Consider the following 15,900-nt stretch of genomic DNA (forward strand, 5'->3'; position numbering starts at 1 on the left):
CAATCTATCTACCTTGATCATAGACTTGGATTCCAAAAAAGGCCCAAGTGATCTTTGAACAATCATTTGTTTGTATCAAATAAATGTGCTTTTCCAATAAGGGAGTATGCATATAGTTGTAAGAGAGTGCAACGGAAAGAGAAAAGTGGACACAGAGAGAAGGAGACAAAAAGAGAATGTAGGGAAGAGAAGCAACAATGTGATTGCAATGGTCGAAAGTACAAGGCTATAACATTCAACCCCAAGGTCCAAAGCAGAGCTCTACACGTCAATATGGGTACCAGACGATAGCAAGGGGATGAGAGATTGAGGAGGGTTGGCTGATCACGAAGGATCAATGATGGATAGTAAGAGTGGGAGGGCAGGCCACCTATGTATAGGCAAATTGGGGCTAAAAGTGGCCAAACCCTAAATAGGATACCCATGATAGCCAAAAGTGCTAAAAAAGAAAGGCACTAATATATCTTTAATGTAAAGTGTCAAAAACAGATAAAATTACATATAAAGAAAATACACTAATATATCCTTAATCTAAGGTGTCGAAAACAGATAAAATTACATATAAAGAAAATGTCAGGGTCCTAATGTCCTCATACTTAGATTGAGGTTCACAAGTAGGAAGATGCCTACACTAGACACACATGTTTGCTAACACTCCCTCTCAAATCCTGGATGTGGTGGAAAGCCAAAGGAAAGGAGATGGGGATACTAGGATGGCAAGAAGAGTGCCAATGCTAATGAAGTCCGTGGATGAAGAAAGCCAACCAAGGAGCAAGACCTCCTCTTCATATAAAAATCAAATAAAACGGAAGGCCACTGAAAGGCAAACAAAACAGAGAGGCCTTGAGCAGATCACTCTTGAAAACTCTAGTCAAGAATGGGTGAGCGAAGCCTCTAATCCAACTATGAGACCATAGCAAAAAACTATCGTAGGCACCATAAGCTGTATAGAAACAATAAGGACCAAGGGCCAAGTGGCAAGGGATGGTGGCTTGATGATGATGAAATGAGGTTGTAGTAAGGAAAGGCCCAAAGTAGTTTGGAAACCCTATAGAAACTCCTCAAGATCACGGGAAGCCCCCTTTGAAAGATAAAGGGCAGGGGAATCCATAGCCGTATCACCAATATCGTCCCCCTTTGAAAGGGATGGGAGGTATGAGGGAACCACCAGAGGAGAGGGTGGGGAATGGGATGGAACTTATGGGATACAAGATGCATAATCAGAAATATGTGCAGCACTAGAAAGTTGCCTCGGAGAGCTCCACAAAAGGAAAGGGAAATGGAGAATGGATAGCCCCCTCTCTTGCTAACTTGCCACAAAAGTGACTCCTATAGAAGAAGCCTCAACAAAGACGGTTGGCTTGGGGAAGACAACGCAGGTCTAGAGTCTAGGAAGGCCATAAACTGAGTCGAGAGGGAGGCCAAAGTTTGGAACATATAGGGCCTCTGAACAGAGCTCAATGGACGGTTAGACAATAGAGGCAAGGTGCCAACACCACTAATAGGCATCGAAGAGAAGTCACTAGCGATGATGATACTCTTTGATGGACGAAGATCCTACAACACATCACCTTGGGAAGTCCGATGACTCGATGCACCATTGTTAATGAGCCAGGGTTGCTCAAAAGACTAGACAGCCAACGAAGGCTCCTCCACTTGATAAATGTGTAGAAACATTGACTCCGTGGTAATAGTGGGTAACAAAGTAAAGGTAGATAAAGTTTTTGATGTAGATTCACCCTTCACTCTTGGACGAAGGTGAGAGTATTTTCTCCAACACTTCTTGAGGTGCAAGGTCTTTCCACAATGAGAACATGTGGGATATCCTCTATGCTTCCCCACAAGATCTGTATCAGAGTCGGAAGACGACTCCAACTTCTTCCTCTTCCCTTTATTTTACTTGGCTTGTCGCATACTTGTAGGATAAAGCTGCATAAGCATGGCCATGTACATAGGCTCCACAAGAATCTGTCTCACTGTGATGCACATCTTGCTCAAGCACCAATGGGACTAGCACCTCCCAAGTGAGAGTCTTCTAGCTATGAGAAGTGAGAAGACTAGTATAGAACACATCATATGTTGATGACGGAAGATGTAGCTAGGTCCTTCGAAGAAATGTCCGTACCAAGGGATTCAAGTTCATCTTGAAGCTCCTCCATCCTATGGATGTGATTCCTCATCTTAGGAGAATTTGGGGCAGAAAGTTGTCATAGCTTCAACTCGAGATAATCGATGCCCAAATGTTCGGATCCTGAAGAGAGATGTCAATCTCCTCCAAATCGCTGCGGTAGTGTGGATATGTCTAACATGCATGAGCACAGAATTTGTACAACTCAAAAAGAGAAAAGACCAGGCTTTGGCATTCAACTGATCCCATAAAGTTGCCGAATCCAAATCTCTGCGGTAGTGTGGATATGTCTAACATGCATGAGCACAGAATTTGTACAACTCAAAAAGAGAAAAGACGAGGCTTTGGCATTCAACTGATCCCATAAAGTTGCCGAATCCACGGTCACACCATCATGAGGATCCATGGGAGGTTGGGGTACATGAACAATAACAAAATCCCAAAGGTCACAATCATCAAGAAGTCACTCCATACAACATGACCATAGAGGTAGTTCGTCGCATTCCAACTTGTCGGATGTGGGAAGAGAGGGTAGGATTGACATCTGCTCAAAATACGGCATCAATGCCAATCGGGGATTGGAAGCCCCAAAGTAATATAGCAGGAAAGAGAGATAGGATGGTGGTAGGTCAGAATCCTCTCCAACCACATGATCCCCCAAGGCATACACATTGGCCATAGATGTCCTTCAATAAAGTACCTGTAAGAAAACAAAGAAGATGCTGCCATTGGGATGTTCTCTACCTGTACGGGGTCCGTCGATCTGCGGATCAACAAAGATGTATTTGTAGGAGTGTAGATGGTGAGTATTCGAGGTGAGAGAGATGACTCGATGCGGAGTAGAGAGAGGGAGTGGTAAACGTAGATGAGATTAGGTCTACAACTTGTAAATGTAGGCAATCCAGGCTCTGGTAAGAGACCAGGAGTGCTTGGAAGCGGAGTTCCTGCAGTAAACGCAGATCTGCACTGCTTCAGGCCTAGGAAATAGGCCGCCTAGCACCATGAACAAGTTGTCTAGGTCACAAAGGACCAGCCAGTTTGAAACACAGCAAGGAAATGATTTTTTCCGCTTGTAAACAAGCCGCCCAGCCTCTAAAGGTGCTGCCCAGCAGAGAAAAACTGCTGCCCAAGTGAAAGGAGGCTGCCTTGCTGCAAAATGCAGATCAGTGACAGCTGGCTGCTCTGAAATGCAGGCTTTTACTTGCTGAAATGGAGTCACCCAACCTGTCAGAAGTTGCTCAGATGCAGAAAGAATGCCATCCACCTTGAATGATGGCCGCCTAGGTCAAAACACAAATTTGGCCTTGGAGGACGCAGCCTAAAGGGCTTAAAACAGGCCATTCTCTTGTTTGATGCTAAACACAGGGGCTGCAACATGTATGAATGGTGCTTTGCAAGTTTCATCGTGGACATCATGCTCCTCTTCAAGATCTCAGGCTCCCAGGCATGGCTCTGATACCACGTGAAAGTGTGCAACGGAAAGAGGAAAGTGAACATGGAGAGAAGAAGAAGACAAATAGAGAATGCAAGGGAGAGAATGAGCAATGTGACTACAATGGTTGAAGGAACAAGACTGCAACAATGAGCTGCAACACATAGCTCTACACATCAATGTGGGCGCTAGACTATAGCAGGGGAATGAGAGAACGAGGAGGGTTGGTTGATCATGAAGGATCAATGATGGATAATGAGAGGAGGAGGGTAGACCGTGTGAAGGAAACTGCTAGGGTTTGCACTGAGGACACACAGAGTGTACGACCACGACAGAAACACAAAGAGACATACATAGACACAGAGGGCAAAACTCAAACCCTAAACACAAAACTCAAAACTCAAACACAAAGAGAAGAAGGGAGAGAGAGGACACAACTCTGAAGTGAATGAATGCTGTAAATGAATGTAAGAGTGCACAGTGTGCTCAAGGGCAGAGCAATGTCGGAGTGTGACGTCCATCGAAGACGGATCCCAAGTCTATGACCACCGGTCGGAGTGTAGGAGTGCTGAATAGTGAATGGCAGCAGGCTGGTCACCAAAACACAGTAGTTTGGAGGCTGGAAACTGGTAAATGCAGCAGTGTACCACCGATCGGAGGCTGGAAACTGTGCACAGTCTGTTGTAAACAGCAGGTTGAAACAATGTCTGAGAGTGTTAGGGCTTGCAATACTGAAAACGTAGGCTGGCTGACCCTGGAGATGATGGACAGCAGGCTGAACAACAGTCTGGGTCAGTTTGGAGCAGTCACCAGCAGCTGCGAGCTGTCGCCTACAGCAATGGACAGGCTGAAGATAATGTGGCTGCAGTCGATGATGGCTGGACAGCAGATGGAGGTGGGCTGTAGGCTGGAAATTGGGCGCTAACAGGAGTAGAGGGTGTGTGGGCTGGTGTAACTTGCAAACAAGGATGATAGCTGAATGGGGGCAGCTTGTCTATTTACAGATGTGGAAGGGCGCCCCAAAACTTAGGGTTCCCACTAAACTCTCTCGAATTGCCCCTTAGGGTTTCCACTGAACTCTCTCGAACCACTCTCCGTTTTAGGATTTTAGTCTAAAAGAGCATTTTTAGTTTTGTTTTGGGGTTGTTTAAGAGGCTAATCAGCAAGTAATGCATATTTTAGCTCAACACCCTCTCTCAGGCCCAAAACTGAGTTGACAGGTTAGGCTAGCCATTGTGATGTTTATGTATCCCAAGGCATCTCACCCCAGAGCAGCCAAGGCATCGAACAAAGGGTGCATGTCAGTTGCTCAATGGCCTACCAAGACTACAGAGGCGATGGTTATCTTACCAAGGGAATCCAAGTAGTCACCCCATAGAGGACAGGGCATCGGACAAAGGGTGCACATTGGCTGCCCAGTGGCCTACCAAGTCCTACAAAGGCAGATTGAACTACATGGATTTTTTTTTAAATTTTTTATTTTGAATAAGTGAAGTAAATTTGATGGGATGTGATCGATTGAGTAAAAGTGACTTTGAATACGGAAGTAGGGAGGGTACATCCGACACATTATAAAATAGTACAATCTAACCCATCCACTCGGGTGTCGATGACGAGGAAAAATAGGTGATGAGGTATCCATGTGATGAAGAAGGATAGTGGTGTGGTAATAATAGCCACCGGTGGAAACAACTTAGGATCCGCGCAAGTGGTGCTCTGCACAATGAGATGCAAAGTATACTACATGCTGAAGAATGCTCATGCAGCAAGTGCCACTTGGATAGTGTCCCTCGTGGGAAAATTGTTCACTTGCCCAAGCGCCCTAGTATAAGGATGATGTAATTGTGCAATGCAAAGGGTAAGGTACAACAGGGGGAAGAAGCCGATGTCGAAGACAAAGTGCTAAAGCCTGTAGAATACCAAGAAGGGTAGGAACCCCCTCTCAACCTGGATGTAGATGCCGAAGAAGAAAGAGGAGCTTGATGTCGGTCTTCATATGGTGCCGAGAATCATAAGGAATGAAAGAAGATGAAGTGGATGAAGCACCCCGCTAAAAGAGCAAGGTAGAAGTTACCACCATGATAGCATCGAGAGAGATGCTAGACGATTCGCCCCGAGAGGAGAAACCGCCATGTTGGAAGAAGAGCAAGCACACCTAGGATGATGAAACTATGAAAGGAATGGTATGCATCCCCACATCTCTAGCCCAGGTAGGATCAAAGCAATTTGCAAGTTAGCCCTACATTGAAAGACAAAACCTTGCAAAAGAGATGAGAATCTGCAAACAGAGAGGTTACTGGTAAGATGCTTCGAAGCATAACAAAACAGAAATAAAATCTAAAGGGTTTTGATTCATGCAACACAAAAGAATTGTACAAACCTGACATTGGACCTGGCTGAGATGATGAAGATGGATCGCCAGACGTTCCGAATGCTGTATGTCCTCCATGATCGGAGAGGTGGCTAGTCTCACCAACCGGTCTGGATGTGGTAGCAAAATTGGTAGGAGGGGTGTAGACATCACCATACTTATTGCGATAGTACTCCTCAAAGTCCTTCTTTGTCATGTTAGTGAAATTTGGTGAAGGTGGAGTGCTGTCCTCCTCATCGAGTCCATAATGCCGTCTCAGGGCCTCCAATGATGGAGAAGCCTGATAAGACATCATAGGAACTGGAGAAGAAGGTGTCTAGGACATTGTGATTCGGTTACGAGTCGTATTGTGTGTCTCGCACAAAGACTAGCTCTCCACAATATTCGCAAGATACTCTTTTCAAGAGCATTGGCTCTGATACCATGTGAAGGAAATTGCTAGGGTTTGCACTGAGAACACAGAGTGTACGACCACGACAGAAACACAAAGAGACAGACATAGACACAGATGGCAAAACTCAAACCCTAAATGCAAAACAAAAAACTCAAACACAAACAGAAGAAGGGAGAGAGAGAACACAACTCTGAAGTGAATGAATGCTGTAAATGAATGTAAGAGTGTACAGTGTGCCGAAGACGGATCCCAAGTTTGTGACCACCAGTCGGAGTGTAGGAGTGTTGAATAGTGAATGGCAGCAGGTTGGTCACCAAAACGCAACAATCTGGAGGCTGGAAACTGGTAAACGCAGCAGTGTACCACCGATTGGAGGCTGGAAACTGTGCACAGTCCGCTGTAAAGAGCAGACTGTGAAAAATATCACAGAGTGTCAGGACTTGCAATGCTGAAAACGCAAGCTGGCTGACCCTAGAGATGATGGACAACAGGCTGGGACAGTCTGGAGCAGTTGCTAGTAGCTGAGAGCTGTCGCCTACATCAATGGATAGGCTGAAGATAATGTGGTTGCAGTCGATGATGGTTGGACAGCAGGTGGAGGTGGGATGCAGGTAGGAAACCGGGCGCCAACAGCAGCAGAGGGCGTGTGGGCTGGTGTAACCTGCAAACAAGGATGATAGCTGACTGGGGGCAGCCTGTCTATTTATAGATGTGGAAGGGCGCCCCAAAAATTAGGGTTTCCACTAAACTCTCTCAAATGGCTCCTCATTTTAGGGTTTCCGCTGAACTCTTGAACCGCTTCCCGTTTTAGGGTTTTAGTCTAAAAGAGCATTTTTAGTGTGTTTTGGGGTTGTTTAAGAGGCTAATCAGCAAGTTATACATATTTTAGCTCAACACCGCCTATATATAGGCAAACTGGGGTCAAAAGTGGCCAAACCCTAAGTTGGGTGCCCATGATAGCCAAAAGTGCCCAAAAAGAAATGGAAAAATGCGTCTTCCATTTAAAGTATCTATAAAGATAGACAAAGACAATGACAAAGCTCCTAATGTCCTTGTCTAATTCAGATTGAGGCTCACAGGTAGGAGAGGACTATACAAGACATACATGATTGCCAACAATGGTTGCATAAATCCGTAAGCAACAAGCATCAAGGATGTAATGGAGTATGTCTCTCCTAATAGTTGTCTTTGAGAAAGGCTCTCGATGTTGGTTGCTTGTAAGGCAATTTCCACAAGTTATTGATGCCACACCATGATAGCTAGTATAACCTCTCAACAAGATGCAACCAATTGTCTCGTTTGAAGGCCTTTTAGTGAAAAGTGTTCGTTTAGTAGGGTGTGGGAAACTATTCCATATTGGCTATTGAAGCTCTAGCCAAATTGAGTATGGTGAATTTGTACAATCCACCCATTTGTGCGTCAACTCGCAAAGGCTCTCAAGTTGTTCATTAACCAATCTTCCTTTTTATAGAAGCGTGATGAAGCCTTGAATTACATTTATTACAACAAATAATAACTTTATAAAATAAATGAAGGATCGAATCCAAGATGGAAGGCTTTGTCACAAACTCAAACTTAAGAGATACGTCCTCGAGTCTCCACTTCCTCTATTGATTGAGCCAATTCTCTTACATATCTTGCCATTCTTTGTAACCAACGGCCATTGATGTATGCATGCACGCATCCCGACACAGGCATGCAAACTTAGCCTTGCTAGTTTCAGACTTGGGATCAATAATTCCCACAGATGGATCAGTCCTCTATTTGTTTTCAGCTTCCATTCAGATTCAATGTAGATTTATCACTCTTTAAACTTGTGTACCGAGGTGACGGGCTGAATGAATCAGGCGTGAAGAATGAGTGACAAAGGAGCCTATGAATAGGCACAAGAGAGTCTAGGGTGGGCTAGGGTGGTACCCCACAGTGGGTGCCCAGCCCCTTTTTGGGTCTATCCACTGTGAAACCCTAAGCACAAAACACTACTGTGAAACCCAAAACGCAAAATGCAAAATGCAAACTGCATGTGAAGGGTTTCTCAACAAAAAGGTCATGTTTACCTTCAACGACTTGTTGGACTCAATGTATGAGAATGAAGTCGTACTTAGCCCATGAAATCTCAAAGGGTCTATAGACTCCATGATTGTTAGACATCTCTCCACCAGTGGTGGAGCCTCCTTGGGCAAGCTATGAAGCCCACTCCTGCTTAGGTGTGAGCATAGGACGTACAGGAGAGTCATGAGGTTAAGTTGAATATGTCCTGATCTCATATGCATTGCCAAACATGCTTGTTTGCATATTGGAGACCATTCCAATGTGGTTGTACATGGGATTTTTGTAGTCCTCCAGCCATTTTTGGATACATTTGCGTGTGCATTCCACACATTCTTGGTTGTGTACCAAAAACATTCATGCCATGCATACCAAAAGAAGCAATACCATAGCTAACCATATCATTAAACTGGTTCCACCTCTTGTTCCACATTTGGATGCATACCTTGTTGTCCAAAAAGGGCATAGTGTTTTCATTTCCAAGATTCCTATGCATTTGCTGTCCTTGTCCTAAAACAAGCATTTGCATTTGCTCATTTGTTGCATTGGGTGCATTTAAACAGAGGTCTTCTTTGAGCTGTCATAAAGTATCTACTGCTGCCATTAACTATGTCTTGGACTGAGAATCTGAATCCTCTTCTTCTTGCTGATTTTCAGCATGTCTATGGATTGAAGTTCCAGCTTGATGACCAAAACCAGCATTTACAGCATGTTGCCCATGCTTAGAGCCCACTTTGTGATCAAACATTGCATTATTTGCATTGCCTTCTAATATCTCAGACAAAGAGGCATCATCATAATGTGATTCTTTGCAATTCTTCACTGCTTGAAGAAGACATGCTTGCTGAATTTTACCATAGCTGAGAAAAATTTCAAAAAATTGCTTGCACTTTTGGCTTGCAATCATGTGCCTAGGGCCCACCTATTCAATTTATTTAAAAACCCTGATCTAGCACCGATTTCAGCAAGCAACAAATTCATTTAAAAATGATAACTTCAAACTTCAATACTTTACTACTCTGGGGTAGAATGCCCTCAAGAAATTGAGATGAGTTGACACCTAATTGACCCCAAAAAGTTGTCAACCCTTGTGGTGTTTCTTTTCCAACAAATTGTGAAATCCTGTTGTACAACTGAGATTGACTCGAATTCCTTGAGAAGATGGCAGGTCTTTCTTCGAACTGAAGAGATATCCCCAAGAGTACCTTATTGCCTTTATTGACCAAGCTAGTTTTCTCATAAGATTTGGAATACCTTGCTGTTCTCTTGAGCCAATACTCATAAAATCCAATTTGCTCCTTTGTTCCACCATTAGGGAAGCTGAATTTGAATCATCTTTCGGTTGCATGCAAATTAGCCCTCTTGTAGACCTCCAAAAACCTTGTTAGCGGTATAGTTAGCTCATGAGTGAGTTTGGGATTAGCGGTATAGTTAGCTCATGAGTGAGTTTGGGATGTGTTTTAGTGGGACAGACATTATTGAGTATTTTAGGTATTTTCTATTTGTCATTATGGTGATCATATGAGTATTTATTGTTGGCCGAATCGATCACATTATTGCACATTATTCTATGCTTTATATCTAGGCTCCCTCCCCCACATTCAATCATTCATCACTTACAAATTCTTGTGCAAATCTTGTTGGAGAGAGGGAGCCGATGCCAATTCCCGTACAACTAGTGACTCACTGTTGTACGGGACTGTCTCGTATGGATTTCATTTCCTAAGTACACCTTTGAGTTCTCCTTTGTAGTGTTATTGTGTTTTCTCTTTCCTTTCTCTTTTGTCGTGTTTAACAGTTTATTTCAGCATTCTTCCATTGCTGCATCCACTTGTGACAAATATCACCTATTCTATTGTCCATTGAGCAAATTAAATTTACATCAATAACCTTCCTCAATCATTGAGGCATGCATAACCTTTGCTTATTTCAGACTTAGATAAGCAAATCCTCAATCAGCAACACATCATGTTCAAATTTGAGACTCAAATCTCCAATCGTGAATGCTAGATTCCATGTGCATTTGACCAAGATGAGGGAGAATGAACAAGAGAGAAAAATTTTTGATTTCTAGCCCCTGAGATAATGACCTATAGCCATTATCTTTGATTTGCCCCTTGATTTTGAGGACTAGGGAGCTGAATTGGGTCTTCAGAGAAAAGATGAGTAGCAAGTTAGAGAAAATTCTTGGACTTTTCCACGAGAGAAATACTTGCATAATAGTCACCCTTTTTTTCCAGCTGTAGAAAGTGTGGTAGATCAGATCATCTTGTTGTTCTAACACTAGAAAGTGCCATAAATCAGGTTGCCCTGCTGAAATTAGGGTTTTCTTGCTGTTCTCTGTTCCAAACCTGGTCGCCCTGCTGCCTTGATTGCTCAACTACTCTTTCTCAATCCACAACTAAATTCTCTATCCTCAGATTTTGCTAACCATCAAGCTCGCCCATGCAAAACCAAACTCTAGGCTTAATTTACAGTCAAGAATAATTAATTAAATTGTAAAATTCATGGCCCCTACCCAAACTTGACCTTGCCTAACCCCAATTTGAAATTCCTAACCTTTTTGAACTTGAAAGTATTGAAACTTTCCACAAACCTTAGTCTATGACATCAAATCATTTAAATCCCTAACCCTCATAACACTAAAAGTCATTTCCAAGGGTATATTTAATGATCGTGACCCATATCTGACTAAGATACGCCATTGACACCTATACAAAACTTCTACCAATGTCTCCTACTACCCAAGCTAGGATTATCTATCATTGTGACACATTCAACTTAATCTCACATGGGCACCACGTGTACACAACTTAAGTGTCCAACAAGTGTTGATGTCCTTGTGACATTTTTTGCATCCTATTATGAAAGAAGCCTTGCACATGAAAATAAAGTGTGTGGATAAGGATAGACAAGAAATTGCTAATGCCTTGCCTCTAAGTTAGAGAGAACACTTACTTTGTTACAAATAAAACATACAGATGAAGTGTAGATGACCTTCCTTCTAGCTTGGAGAGAGCACTTGATTTTTTACAAATAAGACATATGCATGGCTAGAGATGACCTTTTTGGGAGTGAAAACATAGATAAGGCACGTGCCAATTACAAGAGGTAGCAAACTGTGTAAAATACAACATTTTATAGTGAAACCACAGTTTCTAGAAGTGCTGTTTTTGGGCTTTCGAAACAGAATAACCATTTTTAGTTGTACTGATTTTGGGGAAATAGGTTTTGGGCGCTGAAAATTTTTGGGGAAAAAGACATGGTAACATGAAACATGTTTCACCAGGCGTGAAACACGAAATGCGTCTCACTAATGAAACATTTCAGTATGCAACGTTTCGCATATGTGTTTTGCTCCAAGGGAAAAAGGCAAAATTTATTAAAAACCTACTAAAATATGTGTACTAAATGTGTTATTCTGCCATTTCATGTGGCATTTCACTTGCAACCTAGCCAACGGTGAAATGTTTGATGTTGAAACACATTGTTTCGCGGTCACCTTTGTCCAAAAAATATTCCTTCGGTTGTGTTCGTTTTTCCCAGCCCCAAATTTTTGCTTACTATTTTTGTCTTTTGCCTCTCCTTTTGTGAAATTGTGATTCTTGAATGTTTTTTGATTCAGGTTTAATTTGACATGTGGGCTCTTCTGATTTAAGATCTTGTATGTCATTTTGGGTAATTGTACAATCTAGCAAGTTGCAAGTCTATGTGAAATTGTGAATCATGCATCTTGTGTTTTTGAGCTAGTATGTCCACTGTTGTAAGATTGTTGAGTGATTCTAGGATGCTTAGCACTAGTACTCTTGTCTATATTCTACATAGGCACGTGCGCGCACACACACACACACTCATGTCATCTATTTACAATAAATTTATATCCTAAAACTGCATTTCCATAAAAATTTCAATTGTTGAAATTTGGAAGCCTCATTTCTTCCCATTTCTGAAACTCATGAAAACTATGAGTGAAACACAACAGCTGATGGACGACTCATGTTAAAAAGGCTCAAAATGGAACCATGCAGCTGATAAGAACAAAACATATTAGTAACAGTACATATGAAACTGCTATAGCAGGCTGAGAAACAGCAAAATGCAGCTGATGGATGGTGAAAAAATCAGTCATGTGATGAAGGGAAGATACTGTTCCCTCCATTGCCCAGACTCTCTGCATGGATCTTGTTCTTGTATATGAATTATCTCAGTTTTGATTGAGATAATAGTCAAGATTTTCAGGCGCACTGCTGTTGACAATGAAGCCTATGTGTTTCTGATTTAGTTGTTGCTACCTGATCTAATTTTGTAATGCAAATTTTCATGGAATGTGATTTATTCTGCTATATCCCTCAAAGTTTTCTTGGAGGATTTATGGTGTGGAGTATATGGACTTGTCTAACCTTTAAATTTCTGCTTGATCTGAGAAGCCTGCCAAAATTCTACTGGCTAGATGTTCTGGAAACACAAATATAGCATCCAATGCTAGTTTTTGATTGCTATCAGCCATTTCTTTTTTCTGAGTGGGGATTTGCAGTTTGAATTTTCTGATTTTTACTCACTTGGTTCTTAACTGTTTTATTCTTCCTGCTGTTGATGTGTTTGTGTTTGCTTAGTGCCTCTATCATCTATAGCTAAGCGACAATTGGAGCCTTTGGTTGAGAAAGCATTCTCAATGGTAAAAGAACTTCAGCCCATTGAAACAGATGTGCCAGTATTTCCTGCACACTTGAAAAGTAAAGATATACTACATGTTTCAAAACTTGCAAAGGAATATCACATAAGCCTATCAAGAACAACGCCAATACGTGTGCACCAAATTGATTCAATTGTGCCCATTTTAAGGCATAAGTTTTTGTCTCAAAAGCGGTAAGAAGCTTGTTCTGCTATTTAGAATCTCATCTCCAACTACTTATGTTCCTCTGGAATTTCAACCTACTAATAGCTTCTCTCATTGTTTTGTGATTTAGCTGAACAGGTATTGGCTGGAATTTGACCAATGGGAGGTGTTTGTTAATGATGACCAAACCCGATCATTCTTGAGTCTTGAAGTACTAGGCAAGGGGATGTCTGAAGTAATGAAACATTTCCCTTGACTTGAAGTTTGATTGCTGAAGTATTTTTTACCTCTCAATCCTTTTGTGTATGATTAGATGCAAGGATGCCAAAAGTGATATTGGGAAGGGAAATTATGTTTAGGGCTTAGGGTTTAGGTTTTATGGTTCAGGATTTGATATTTCATTCTCATTTTGCCAAAACTTGGGAAGTTAGTTTCTTGGTAAAATCGTATGGCATTAAATTAAAGTGCGTTTCTATGACTATCGATAATTTTGCGAAGTTGGTTCTTTGGCAAGTTTATTTTGAATGTATATTGATATGACGACAATTAATATTTATTTCTGTTTACATAGTGTTGAAAGTTCGTAAAAAGTAAAGTTTCTCAAGTATTTGTTGTTATTCCACTTTTTAGGCACTAATTGGATATTTCAACATTTTCCTAGAGGTGCCTTGGAGGAGGAGCTTAACCCTCTTTCATTTCTTTTGTTTGTGGTTAGTGAAAAAGAAATAGAGATAGAAAGAAGGAAGGAAATACTAACATCTACTAGGGGCCAAATTGACCTATGAGACAAATCAATATAAGTCCATGCGTTGAGAATATCATGTAAAAGTTGAAATTTAATTCTCTAAATCTAGTCATATATTCCATGTGTAGTTCCTATCTAGCATGTATAAGAGGGCAATCGTGAATAGTAATGATTATTATACCATTAACTTCATCTAGTAAGCATGATGTGCAATATATTATATATGGGGTGGTTCTCATGTCTACTTTGCTCTTTGTAGACTCTGTAGTCTCTTTACATCCGTATTAGGATGTGCTTGGCAATTTGTACTGGATATGGGTTGTGGGGTTTATGTCAAGTTAATGTGGGTTTCTTGCCAACCTTATTGTCTAAGGCTCTGATGGAACCTGACGGAGCTGAGAGTGAATGCGACGGATAACACACACAGAGAGTAGAGAGCAGTAGAAAGAAGAGAGCGAACACAACACAATGGATATTTGGTACAATAGACTAGTGTATCTCTTTAGGTTTTAGATGGATTAGTAGATAAATGGCAAACCTTGGTAAAAATCATTGGGAAACAGTGAAAGGTATTATGAGATACCTCAAAGGCACAAAGGATTTGTGCATTTGCTTTGGAAAGGAGAAGGCATCTGTTGTTGGCTTTACAGATGAAAGCAGAAGGCATCTGTTGTTGGCTTTACGAATGCAGACTATACTGGTCATACGGACTGTAGAAAGTCCACTTCTGGTTATGTGTTTACCAGGAGGAGCAATCTCTTGGATTTGTAGGCTACAAAAGTGTGTTGCATTGTCTGGTACAGAGGCAAAGTATGTGGCTACCACTGAGGTACGCAAGGAGGCTTTATGGCTTTCATGTCTGGTGCGAGAGCTTGGTATTACAAAGTTACCTGTTCTCCATTGTGATAGTCAGAGTGCTATTATGCTAGCGCGAAATCCTGTCTTTCATGCAATGACGAAGCATTTACAGGTGAAGTATCACTTCATTAGAGATATACTTGACAGCAAGAGCATTGAGCTTGTCAAAGTGCATAAAGATGATAATCCTGCATATCTTCTCACAAAGGGTCTTTCAGTAGAGCGGTTTGCTCATTGCCGAGAGATGATGGGAGTTGGATAGGTATATGTATTTCAGCTTTGTACATACGTAGACTTAGCTGATTCTTTTCTCTTCTTAAGGCACATTGCCTTTACGTGCAAGGTTGTTAGGAATAAAGGGCAATCGTGCCTTTCATATATGCATGGGTGTGGCCATTTTAGCCTTCTCATCATCAGATGTAGGGTCGTTCTTTGCACTGAGCTTCACATAGGGAGGCAATGGAATCCCAATTGTTTTCCCCTTCTCCATATTGAAACATTGCAAAACCTTGGAGATATACTCCCGTGAGATAGATAGAGTAATCCTTTTGACCTATCTTTGAGTATTCGCATGCAAAGAATGTGATTTGCATCACCAAGATCCTTCATGTCAAAGCTGCCATGAAGACTTTGTTTCAGTGAGTCCAAGGCACGAGTATCCCTGCCAGCAATCAGCATGTCATTAACATACAGAACCAAGATATTCAAGCTGCCATTTGCTATCTTCTTCGTGTACAAGCAGTGATCCACTTGACTTGTATGAAAACCTTGAGACTGCATAAATGTATCAAACTTATGATACCATTCTCTTGGTGCTTGTTTCAGTCCATACAAAGTCCTTTTGAGTTTACATACCATCTTCTCTTTTCCTTTTGCCACAAACCCTTTAGGTTATTGCATATATACATCTTCATGCAGATCACCATGTAAGAATGCAGTCTTTACATCCATCTATATGAGCTCCATATCTTTAGTTGCAACCAAGCCCAAAATGGTTCTCGACAAGAGAGAAGATCTCATCAAAGTCAATTCCATGTTTCTGCTTGTACCCCTTCGCAACCAATCTTACTTTGTACTTTGGTGAGG

At 41.7% G+C, this 15,900-nt stretch overlaps 1 protein-coding gene across 1 annotated transcript in view; it reads left to right on the forward strand.

Annotated features, from left to right (window-relative positions):
* The window catches only part of LOC148040233 (U6 snRNA phosphodiesterase-like protein), a 93,067-nt gene that overhangs the window by 55,171 nt on the left and 21,996 nt on the right, over nt 1-15,900 (forward strand). Inside the window, exons 3-4 of the mRNA XM_087697870.1 lie at nt 12,988-13,240; nt 13,350-13,446. Of these exons, the coding sequence (XP_087553996.1) occupies nt 12,988-13,240; nt 13,350-13,446 (350 nt within the window). The remainder of the gene's footprint in view (nt 1-12,987; nt 13,241-13,349; nt 13,447-15,900) is intronic.

Source organism: Lygodium microphyllum, chromosome 2, assembly GCF_053477565.2.
Source record: "Lygodium microphyllum isolate KBCC chromosome 2, Lygodium_microphyllum_v1.1.10, whole genome shotgun sequence".
NCBI lineage: Eukaryota > Viridiplantae > Streptophyta > Polypodiopsida > Schizaeales > Lygodiaceae > Lygodium > Lygodium microphyllum.